Below are 13,396 nucleotides of genomic sequence, written 5' to 3' on the forward strand. Positions count from 1 at the left end.
TAAGGGTACCGATTATGAAAAGATGGATACCATTTTCTTACTAACGTTTTTGGTCAGTATAGAATATTTGTGCAGTTTCTTTCTGCATAATATCGTACAAGTCTTGAAATCGTTAAGAGTTTTAAAGAATTCACATTCGGAACCAACATTGGAATCATCTTAAAGCACTCATTTTCTCATTTGTTGCCTTCATCCCAATTTTCTAGTAACGACTTTGTACAAGAAGACCTGGTTATCATATATGTAGTGACAAAACATTGATGAAGCCTGTCTTGTTTGTGTGAATTGGGTTGTACTGAATCACTGATGTGAGTTATGCTTGAATTTAGGGTTGGAGTGCAGTTCTTATGTAGCTATATCACGCTTCCTCTTTATGCACTTGTGACACAGGTATGTTGCTGAGTTGTAATGTTTATTGAAGAGAAAAGAGGTCATGGTTTATGTTGAAAATGAGTCTACACTGAAGATTAGCTATTCTAAAAGCTTTATCTTACCAATATTAGGGTTGGGTTTTGCAGATGGGTTCAAATATGAAGAAGGCCATATTTGATGAGCAGACATCCAATGCAGTGAAGAGATGGCACCAGGTTGCCAAAAGTAACATGAAGCGGAACAAAAGATCGGGTACTTTCTCTGGATTTAAAAGAGGAGAATCTTCAAATCAAGGATCCTCCCCAGCGCATTTGCTGCACAGGGACAAAACAATGGGGTATCTGGATAGAAGACAACCTTATCACTCAGATATGAAATGTCAGACCTTGGAATGGATGATGCTCCTCCTCCCTCGATTCATTCTAGGTCGCCCTGGACTGCCGAGGAAAAGGACAATACAGAATCTATGGGACAACCCACAAGTATAATAGAGGAAGGCACTGACAACACAGATTTCTCATTTGCAAAGCTGTGAATGACTCTAGGAATATCAGATTCTAGGTTCTGGATATATAGTGTAATTAAGAATAAGGTATGTTACAGATCGCAAGAATTTCGTAAGCCTACTGGGAAAGACAGGAAAGACATAATATTAGCCTCAATCCTGTCAGTCACCTGTTGCAGCATAACCAGATTTTATGCCAAAATTGTTATTAATTTGAGTCATCGTGAGCTTGTAAAGCTAATACTGAAGGTCAGAGCTCAAATATAACTCCATTTTATTAGTTAGAGTGTCATTTGTACATTTTATCAGTGATCAGTATTATTTATACACATGCATAAGCTCAAATGTAACTCCATATTTATATAATAGACACCACATTCTAATTGGAATAATTATTTGCACACTAGTCCAAAAAGGTGTTTTCTTAGTTATCAGAGAACGTCATCCAATAATTCCAAGGGTACGAGTCCTCATCAGGTTAGCAGCACAAGAGTGCCGAATCCCCTTATCGAGGTTGGAAGAAGATAAATGCACAAAAGAGGAGTAAAGTCGTATGGTTGCTCCAAATTTTGTCAATTTTGTTATCAATCTTCTTATCAGTCCAGAGTTGGGATATTAGGCAGTGTTGCTTTCCTTGGCCATGGTTGGAAACGACATTTCTATGAACAGTTCTGAGACAATTATGTTGAACTATCTCAAACGAAACAAATTAGTCACCCAATTAAAAGCTAGAATCCACTTTCATGAAACAGTGGAATCTATGATGATTTCACAAGCTCTTGCTTTTAATGCTTCTATGATGCCATGATGCATCCTATCATGCTTCTAATGATTCCTTACATGATAGTTATACTTTATAACAGAAAACAGAAATTTGAGAAGAACTAGGCGAGGAAAAAATATCTCAATATTTGTAGAGATCTTTTACTTCCTCTTTGAATTTCTTCTTTTCAACTTTTACCTCTTCTTTAGTGATATGGGCTTCTTCCCTTCTTCGTTTTTTGTTGTCCTTCTTGATCTTAGGACAGTCTCTTGAAGTGCTCATATCCTTGACATCCATAGCATTGGATCTGAGACATATTGATCTTCTTCTTTTTTTGAGGACCAAACTTGCCAAATATCCCTTTGCTTCTTGACATGACAACAAATGTTTGACCCTACTCATTTGATCCTGTATCATTTTTTCCTTCAACTTATTTTCTTCACTCTTGCATAGTGACCACAAATTATTAAATGGGATAACTTTTTCCTCTTCATAGACCTTTGATACAAGGTTTCCTTGTTCATCAGTTAGAGCATTTAGAACAATGGTAATCATTTCTTTATAGGATATCATCTCTCCTAGATCTTGAAGTTGATTCCTTATTAGAGATGCTTTTTTGAGACACGTAGATATCCCTTCATTCTGTGATGCTTTCAATTTGCATAGATCAGATCTTAGTGATATGATTTTTCTTGTCGTCCTTTTAGAGAATAATTTTCTTAGCCTATCATATATCCCTTTTGATGTCTCCAACTCTGCTACATATGGGTGAGGGAATCCTTGATGGATTCTATAAGGATCCTTTGAGCCCTTAGATCCTTTTTCGTATATTTAGATAGTGCTTTCCCTTCAAATGGTTTGGAGGATTTTCCATTGACATGATCAATAACTTCATTTTCCTCGAGGACTAAGTCTATCCTCCTTCTCCATGCAAGGAAGTTTGATGACCCAACCAACTTGTTGATCTCCTTGCAAAATGAAGTCATTTTACTAAATTTAATTTATAGGAATAAAGATACTTGTCAAGTGAAGATGAACTCTTCAACTTGATCCCTTTGTTGATGATGATTGATGATGTCTTGATGCTTCTTGGATGATCTTCTTCGAGGATAAGGATTTTCTTTTGAGATGAAATCCTTTGCTTCAAAGAGAAGGAGATTTCCTTGATATCTTTGATGATGACAATGCCCTTGATCTAGCTACCCTTGGATGAGTAGTCTTGAAGATTCTTTAAATCCAAGTCCTTCCTTTCTTGAGTGGAAATAGGGTCTTTGAGGTCCTTTTCTTTAATGATGACTTGAGAGAGGATCCCAAAACTTCTTTTGGTGAAAACTTCTTCTTTGATCTAGGGATTTGAAACTTCTTTGTAAATCTTGACTTCAATATGATCTTCTAGATTTTGTTTTATGCCTTCCTCGAGATTCGGTCCTTGAATGCTTGAGTGTCCCTTGATGAGATGCCCCTTCCTTGATTTATCACCTTATCTCTGATACCATGTTGAGAAATCTAGAGCATTAGGATTAAGATATTTCTCTATAAATGATAACTTCTTGTGAATGTTTTTTACTTCTTTAGATTATGATCTTTTCTTTACTTATATTATTATAGTGTTATTCTTCATCAAACAACTACCATAGCATAAACAATAAAGAGACAAGTGACACAGAATGTAGGTGATCATCCAAGGCCAAAACCTCTCCCACTTGAGAGGAAAACCCAAAACGAATTCTTCTTCTTATAAAGACTTCAATTGACGAATACGAAGACCACGACCAAGACCCTTGACATAACAACCTCTCCAAGACCAAGTCACAAGCCTTCTTGATTTAACTTTTTCCTCCTTGAGTCAACAATAGTCAAACTTCTTCCTTCTCTCGCGAGCTCGGATATCCTTCAGATTTTGGTTTCTTGTTTCATATTTGCAACTTTTAGGCCTGCTTTAGAAACCCTAGCATGTGTGGTTGAGAAACTTTGAACCTTTATTTATTTTTTCTCTAGATGGAGACTTCTTCCTTGGGAACCCAGCTTGAGATCCACCTTAGCTTTTACCTTGATCTTACCTTCAAGTTTGATTGTCACACCTCGACTTCTTGTGTCCCAATTGATATGGGCACACACCAATAATAGCAGAAAGCTTATATACAAGTAAATAAACAAAGAGAAGTACACGGGTAGAAGAGAAATGTCGGAATGGTACATATATGGTACGATGTTTATCACATTGTTTATTTCTTGACTATAAAATTGTGGGAAGAGTGATCAATGTTTACCAAGTCTTTGACTAAAATACAATAAAGTAGGTGAATGATCAATTTGGCACAAGTCATCTATGTGTACAAAAGATGAGGTACATAGTACAAAAGTTTAATGTACAATTATAATACATAGTCTAATTATGACCACTAGGAACTTAGGGACTAAGTTTCATTAATTTCTCCTTAGTGAGAATAATTTTTCCCTGATCGATATTCATGGTATACACTATATGGAATTCCCAAATCTTGCCCATGAACATTATTTTCAACCAACAACATCTAGGCATCCTTAATAATATATGGGGTTAATCACGACGCCATAATTCGCATGACACTACATTTATCTTATCATGGCTTGTGGAGGTCTATTCATCATTCAACAACTATTCTTCAAGGCCCCTAAACAAAATATAGTTATGTCAGAAAGGGAAAATCCAAGACGCAACTTAGAGATCATTGCTCTAACAATTGATCTTATGTTAGATTTTAAGCTTCTGTGGTAGTTTTTTGGAGTAACATGATCTGGATTATCCACAATATTGTGTTCATTCTGTCTTATGTTACATCCCAATCCTCCCATGAAATTACATGGAAACAAGTCGAACTTCATTGGGAACTTTCCTTAAGCCCATGCTTGAGCATTGGGAAAGTGTTTGTAACCTTGAAAATAATGGAAATTTTAGATAGAGGAGGAATGACTCGTTATAGAGTTTTATGAACCCAACGTTTCGGACTACCAAGTGAGTCCATCATCAGGGGATGCGTTAATAGATATTCTAAAGATATTAATGATGTATCCATGAGCTATATTTTAGGGTATATATATATAGGATATGAAATAATTAATCTAAGAAATTAGGTCGGCCATTATCCAATTAGTTTGTTAATATTCAGATTTTTATTTTTATTATTTTATTATTTACTTATTTAATTATTTATTTATTTAATATTTAATTAATTTGTTTAATTAATTAATTTGTTTAATTAATTAATTAATTTGTTTAATTAATTAATTAATTAATTGTTTAATTAATTAATTAATTGTTTAATTAATTAATTAATTGTTTAATTAATTAATTAATTGTTTAATTAATTAATTAATTGTTTAATTAATTATTTAATTTGTTTAAGTAATTAATTAATTTGTTTGATTAATTCCCTAACTAATTCCCTAATTAATTAACTAATTAATTAATTAATTTGTTTATTTAATTAATAATGGAAATTGTGAGGTATGTCAAAATGGGTAATGTAAAGGCTCTTTGTTAATCTGAAACACATTATTATCTCAAATATAAATAAGTATAATATTACTTACACAGAATTTCATATAGAGAAGAAAGGTTATTAAAGCTTGTTACAACAAAATTTAGCACCTAGCGCAAAGCCTTACTAGGTGACCTACACAGTGTGCAACACATGGGAGTGTTACCACTATCACTTTAGAAACTACTCCATTTATTTAATGAAGGACGCAATCCAATACAAGGGAGTCTTCCCTCTTAGAGCTTAAGGATCAAGTAATCGATGGATCTTAAGCCAAATTCCCCCTAAGGATCTACAAAAAAATCCACTAGATAAGGGTTTGTGATGGATGGAGTAAGTTCAATACTTGTGTTTAAAGGACCTATGGTTCAATCTAAAGGATAGGGTTAGCCTAAGGAGTATCAAATTTGTTACCCAAACACACTAAATCAAGAAAAACTCAAGGTACTATAAACTATGGTTTTGGGTCAACAAGTTGTAGCAAACTAATAGTTTATTACATCAACAAATTTAGACATTAAAATAATTTAAAAAGTATATGGCATTGAAGTTGAATTTGAGAGTAAACGAAAGAAAAAATTGCAACGAATTTTGACGGTTAATAATGCATGTATTAATGAATAAAGTTTGACATAAACCCTAGAAAATGGTTGAAAAATGCATGAAATATTTTAAATTAGCTTCTCTAATGTGCTTGATGCACTCCAAAATTATAGCAATAATGTTGTCCTCCTACTATTATCAACTTTAAAATGTTAACCTAGGGTTCATACAAACTTAGAGGTGCCTTGCACTATATGTGTCAGCCACACTTTCTTGTCCTCTTAATACAACTATTGATCCTAAGTAATGAAGGCTAATGTCACTCTACTGGCTCAGGTGAAAGGAAACTAGAGCATGGTTGGTTACCTCAATTCATTCAAAGAAAAACCTATTAAATCGACTTTCAACTAATTCTATTTGCAGGTAAAGAAAGAAACTATCACTTAGTTGAAGGAATGAAAATTCCATCCCTAATCTTGCAAAAATAAAGATACTATTGCTAGACTATAGAAAACATAACTGTCCAAATTACAAATTTCAAAAATGTAAGAAACATTCACAACAAACTTAAAAAGGGGATTTTCTAATTATTGTTTCTCTTTCCAACAAACCATATTTTTGTTGATTTCTAGCAGCATCAGATGTTCTCTAAGCCTCAAGTTTTGCAAGGAGGCTAGGACACATGTATTCCAGAATACCTAGAAGTCGTTTTGGGGAATTCTACCTAGAGAAGGTTTTATTAAAATAATTAATTATTTTTAATGGAGGCCTAAGTCTAAACTTAGGAAATTAAAATAATTAAAGGGTATTAATTAAACTAGAGGTGTAACTTCTAGAAGAAGACGAGGATCAAGCCAAAATGATATGAGTCATTGATTAGAATCTAATTTGAGTCATTGGTTCTCAATGACAAGGTTATAAGAATATGCTTGATGGGCATTTGGAAAACACATATTGAGTGAAGATCAGAAGATCGATTTTCTAAAGCAAAGCAACTGCCGGAGAGAATTTCGATGTGATCTTTTGTAGTGAGGGGAAGGGATAGTAGCTGGTGAGGAGTTTTTCTTGAGTTGGAGAGTACAAGGCGGAGAGGATAGAACAACGTCCATAGAGAGGCTAACGTTGGCCCATGCAGTGCCGATGTAGTGGCAGCGCAGAGCCTAGAGGGAGATCAAATTCCTATAGAGGAAATCAAGTTTTAGAAGCCGGGAGCTAGGATGTGAGACCGAGAGGCTGGAAATCAAAGTTTCTGGTCATCAAAGGGTCCGAAGGAGGAGGAGCACAGTCCCTAGCAGAGGTGATACAGAGATTGCGTGGGGTTGATGTTGTTTTGCACAGAAGCTGACGCAAAAGGGACACAGAGCCTCTATTCCAGCAAGATGAGAGTTGGATTCTTCCTGTGACAGGGTGAGAGCATCTCACTACTTGTTTTTTCTAGTTTCTCTCTATATAGGATAACCTGTTGGGCATCCAACGAATTACACTCAGAATTAATACTGCATAATAATAAAACCCTCAACTGTTACACTGGTTTTCCCACACTGGGTTTTTCTAGGGACATTTGTCTAAAAACCACTATGTAGATGTGTTGTATTTCTTTCTTGTTTCCTCATTTTATTTAAATGGTGAAGGTTGCAGTGTATTAGATTCAGTGTTTACTGTGGGAAATAATAAATATTTTTTTTCAATAATTAACAAATAAAAGAAACGTAATTAGTTGCTGCAGTAGAAATTTGGGCTTCCAATTTTTCACATGGTATCATAGCATAGGTGAAACAAGAGAGAAGATCGCAAGAGCCTAGCACTGAAGAGCAGGGATATCAAGTGTTGTGTAGGCAACAAATCAAATCCTCAGAGGGATTACGCAGTCCAAGCTAGGAGGGCAAGATTCTCAAGGAAAATCTCTCTCTAAATGAGTTGACAGAGAGGTAAGATTTCCAGATCGAGATTTATCAGTGGCAGAGGGAGCAGTGCAATAGAAACTTTAGTGCAGAGCAGTCTTTAGGTGAGACGCAGTTTTCTGCAGCAGTTGCTAGGGCAGAAAAAATGTCAAAAGAAGGAAGGAGACGCTTTTTGAGGGAATTTATTCCTTAGAGAATTCCTAGCCAAGGAATTTGATTTCTCATTTGCTGAGCAACAAGAGAGAGGAGGCAGTTCAACATTTTGTTGGCAGAGATGGAAGCTAACGGGTTGAGAGATTAAGATCGGTTGGATGGAGCATCCAACTATGTGATTTGGAAGGCTAGGATCTCATGCCTTTTGGATGGGCGTGATCTCAAGATGTATGTCGATAGTGTGGTAGCTGTTGTTGGGAATAATATTGAGACGGGGGGGTGAATCAATATTTAGAAATCAATAAATTTTTCATTTACGTAATCATATTTATATACACTACTTCAGTGAAGGTAACTCGTGTGTGCACTCACTGTTCTTAAGGCAACCAGTGTATATCCAGTGAACTTATGATTCAGTTAATTCATCATATGTTGATCTTTACTCCATGCATCAATACTTTATTAAACATTAAACAGTAACCATGTGTAGTAATAACAAAATAAACCATCACACATAAGCAACAGACATGAACACCAAGATTTAAGGTGGAAACCCAATGCGGGAGAAAAACCACCTGATGTTGTCGTCTCTGTCTTCTTTTTAATATAAAGAAAATTTGTTTACAATCTTGTACTGGTGCAGACTCGTACCAGTAAGAAGTCACCCACCTGCAAAAGGCTACAACCTTCTTTTGCTCTCCAGCTTCCACTGGAAGGGAGCTACAACCCCCTAGCTCTTGTACTAGCTGATATGTTTACTAGTATGTAGGTGTCGGTGTACAGAAGGCTTCAACCTTTACTCGTTCTCCAGATGCCACTGGAAGGGAGCTCTAGCCCCCTGATCTAATCACCAGCCACTACTGGCAGGAAGCTTTGACTTCTTCACTGAAAGCTCCAACCCTCAGTATCCTCTAGGGACCACGTTTCATAAATTTTCATGTTGGATACTCCTAGTACACAACAACACAATATGTAAACCACATTTCATCAAATTTTCACACTGGACCCATCAATAACAATGAAGCTCAAAATCAATAACCACTGCAATACAATCAACAAATACATCTGCATCAACTAATCATTGAAACCCAGTCATTAATCTCTGATATAACTGAAACCCAATCATCAATCTCTGAATCAACCACAACTAAATCAATCAATCACTGAAACCTCTGACATACTGAATCAAACAATCATTGAAACCTCTGACATACGAATCAAACAACCATTCAAACTTAATCAAATTCAACCAATCAACTGAAACAGATAGATAATTGTAACTAGTACACAAATCTAAACCCAGAACACTGCATCAACAACCAGAACCAACTTTAACCTCAAAAGTCATGTGTCAGAATGTATATGCTACTTCCTTTAGCCCAACCTGCGTATACCTCCAAACTACTGAATCATACAAACTTCTGAATCAAAATTGTATTAACCAGTAACATTCTGAACATCTATTGTCAATTTAAGAGATCCAGACAGTCTGCAGCAAAGGTAACCCTTCTCACTTAATCAATCAGTCAATCAGTCTCAATCTCCTTATAAATTCAATTCTACATTCAGATCTAAAGAAGACATCATTGACAGACAATAGTAAAACAACAACACTGATCAGATAGACTAGTCATCTCTAAACAACAGGATTTTCTTTTGCATACACTACTTAGAAGAGTATAACCTGCGTGTATACGCGCCTTCACCAAGGTGAACCAGCGTATAGATCTGTAAATACAAACTTACAACTTCGCTACTACTCGAGACTTCAGAGATACCCATATCATAGCATTTAAAGGACAAAACATCTATTAGCACTTAGATCTAGCCTATCCATTATCAGATCACATAATGATAAGTCATTATGATCCTGATCCATCATTAGATCTTATCCATCATCAAAACACTCAGGTGCATACATAGTCCAGATCAAGCAAAGCATCAGAAACACATAACATGCATATTTTCTTTTGATCTAACACTTCATAAGATATTCATTACTTATTCACACATCCCTTTGATCTTCTCCTCCTTATGTAGTTTTAGCCTTTCTCAATACCTCGGACCAAAACAATACTTACAACCTTTGGTATTCTTATATGGGATCAAATAACCGTTACTCCACTCAATATTGTGGGCTAATACCATGGTATTCTTTAATCCTAAATTTCCTTGATTTTCCAACCCATATGCTCTTTTCCTCTTGTGAAAGTGTGTGCATACATATACATCCTTTTTGTTATGTGAATCAGCGTGTATATGCTGCTTGGATAAGGTGAACCTGCGTATACAAATTAAACTATCTGAAAACATCATTTTCCTTCAACTTCTTGATTCTGATCAGTAGAACTTTGTTCGAACTTCCTGTTCTTCTACACCAATGCCCTGTTACCTCTGAATTGACTTGTTACACTGTGAGTTTCCTTTTATCAAATCTATTGTGAGTGAGTTTCCATCAAGGACAACACTTGTATCATAATGCCAACAATCCCCCCCTTTGGACTTAATGGAAACCATATTGGTGTTGATTATTGCAAGTTGTAGAAACTGTTAGAGATATCAAACAACACTAAAATACTCTCCCCCTTTAACATTAAGGGCAAAGGGCGGACAAAGATATTCTCTCCTTTTGAGATAAAGGGCAAAGGGCTGACCAAAATGAAGACTTCCATATATGAACAGTTGAATATGAACATTGATCATGCTCCCCTTAGGCACATGCTGAATTATCTAATTGAACTCCCTCTTTGTACATGCTGAGATGCACTAAACTGTCCATGCTCCCCCTGAGCACATGCAAAGTCCGCAAAAATATTTTCCAAAAGAATAACATGACTCTATAACTCAGCTATGTGAGTATGACCTTCCTATAACTAATGACTTATACATACATAAATCTCCCAACCAAATGGGGATATACCGAATTTGACTCATCTACCCAACCAAGTGGGGATATACCAATTGTTTATACATGACTGAAATATAGCAATTATTACATCATCCTTCCCATGCATAGTGGGGTACAAATTACATCATATGAAAAAAAATGACTCATTAAAAGACTATGACAGACAGAGACATATTATTACATCATGGGCCTTTATATGACCTTTACATCAAATGATATACATGAAATTTATTACAAAGACGAAAGATCTAAACAAGACCATGATATTCATTAGCAACTATCATACACCATATATGATTTGCACCATAAGCATCTATCAGCAACATCCAGACCAACAACCTGTATATGTCCATCATCAGTTCCCAAGATATGACAATGTAAATATCATAAACCTGTGACAAAGTATGCCGCATATAGATATCAACTCATCCTCTTGATCTCATCAAGATCAACTTGCTCTGTTTCCTTAGTAGAAGGAGCCTTATCATAACCTTCCATGGATCAACTAAGCATATGTCATATCTCCAAGTAGTAACACAAAATCATTCACATCATATCATATGTATGTGAAAACACCATAGTCATGATCTATGATCATAACATCATCATCAACAACTACATGATCTTTCCACAAGAACCCTCAATATATCAGCCATGTATCATCACTGGGAAACATCTCACATTTGGTAAGCATCAACCATGATAATCAACATATGGGAGTACCAAACCTATCATCATAAAGTAAGGAGTCATCATCATTATGTGACTAAGTAAGCCATGTTTCTGAATATCCATGTCTTCAAATAGCTATGAGACCTGCAATAACACCATTCTCTTGGCCAACCAACAATATTTATCAATATGCAACTTTAAGTAATCATCCATGTATCCAACATAATGTGTATCCATCAAGGAGATAGCAATATGTATCTAGCGAACCATGAGCTCATAGTCATTTGTCAAGATTTCTTGATACCATCAACAGCAACAATCCTCAACCATGTGAGAGCCAGCAACTATAAGAATCCTCATCCATAATTGCACCATATGAACTTTATGCATCTTTGAAGGCATGATGACAACAACATAAAAGAAATGACACTTATCAAATAATGAAGTTGTGTACTCAAGCTTTGTTCTTCTTCTTGTCCTTATGAAGATCACCATGTAAGCAACATACCATATATGCATCATCAAAAAGAGTCATCCACAATCATCCATAAATCTGATTTGGCTCAAGCAATATAAGTATCATCTGAGATTTCATCATAGGCAACTTATGACTGCAACATAGCATGATGTATTTAAACACTTCAACAACATAAACATCCTCACCATTGATAAGAATCGTTATGTACCAAATACTTCTAAACATAATGCCAACAATGCATTATTAGAAGCATCACATATTCTCCCCCTGAACCTGTGCCAACTGTTCAATATCAGATCTGATCATTGCATATATCAGTAAGAGTCATCAAAGCATCATCATCAACTAGTTATACATCAAGTCATCAACACTTATGAGGGTCAAAATCACTTCTAAGTAACATTCACAGACTGTAGTCATCAATCATCTAGATAGAAAAGATAATTGATAATTGTTTGAACCCTATCAGATCGGTTTTTTGAGTCTGTCCCACTGCTTCTTCATCAAACCAACATATACGTGACTGAGCAGCTTCGAACTCGCGTATATACGCGACTTGTCTTCATGATAATTGCGTATGAGAGTTAGAACACTGAGATTTCATACTTTCAGTTCCTCCCAAGTCTGTTCTGTCTATATACTGAGCTTTTTTTTATTGTACTTCCTTCTTCTTTCATACCTTGGAGTGTGATGATGTTTGCTCCTTTTGGTATGTTGGCTGAAATTTGCTCCTGCATTCTTTTGCTATATGTCCAAACTTGTTACAAGCATAACGTCTGATATGTTTCATATTCCTTCTAAAGAAATCAATGGATTTGTGACCAAACATATTGCAAGAAAAAAATATCACATAAAGTACCTGGAAGCTAATGATCTTTCTGTGTGACAGTTATTAGCTTGAACCATTCTACTTCTACATCTTGCTGCAACATGTCCAAAATTCTAACATACAAAAACATTCAACATTATTCATCAGAGGAAAGAACTGATTATCACTTCCATAGTTAGGAGTAAATGATTTTCTTTGAAGTCCTTCTTTCCTTAGTTATTGATGGGGTTGACCTCTTATCTCCTGGTTGAGAATTTTAGATTTTTCATTAGACTTCCTTGCTTCAGTTTGTGAGCTAAATTCACCTTTAACAGTCTCATGAAAATGAAGATCAGATTTGATGGCAAGAGATCTTTGACTACTAAGAATATCATTCAAAATTTTAGCACTATCTTGAAATCATAAAAGTGTATCCATTTCTTCTAATTTACCTTTTAGGATATTTACCTCTACCTGATATTTCTCTTCCTTTTCAAGTAACCGCTTCTTCATGATTTCTTTAGCTTTTATTCCTTCTTCCACTTGTTGCTTTAATTTTAGAATCTCATTTTCTTGTTCTTTGTCTTCTTGAAGTAGTTCTTCATTCTGCTTATTTGAATTTTCAAGATCTTCTTTTAGAGAGACTATCTTAGCTTCAAGACTTTTATAGTAACTGGATCTTTTTATAAGTTTCTTGATTGTTGTATCCTTTTCATTTACTTCATTTCTCAATGATGTCACTTCATCCTGCAACCTTTGACATTGATCTTCT

The 13,396-nt window shown here is 35.3% G+C and overlaps 1 protein-coding gene across 1 annotated transcript in view; it reads left to right on the forward strand.

Moving 5' to 3' along the window:
• Positions 1-860, forward strand: part of LOC149237419 (MLO-like protein 9) — a 291,291-nt gene extending 290,431 nt beyond the window's left edge. The window contains exons 15-16 of the mRNA XM_089369266.1: positions 330-390; positions 519-860. Of these exons, the coding sequence (XP_089225392.1) occupies positions 330-390; positions 519-860 (403 nt within the window). The remainder of the gene's footprint in view (positions 1-329; positions 391-518) is intronic.
• Positions 861-13,396: the final 12,536 nt, after the last annotated feature.

This window comes from Pinus tabuliformis, chromosome 8 (assembly GCF_031772625.1).
Source record: "Pinus tabuliformis cultivar Carrire ecotype Pingquan chromosome 8, CPIR1, whole genome shotgun sequence".
In the NCBI taxonomy this organism is placed as follows: Eukaryota; Viridiplantae; Streptophyta; class Pinopsida; order Pinales; family Pinaceae; genus Pinus; species Pinus tabuliformis.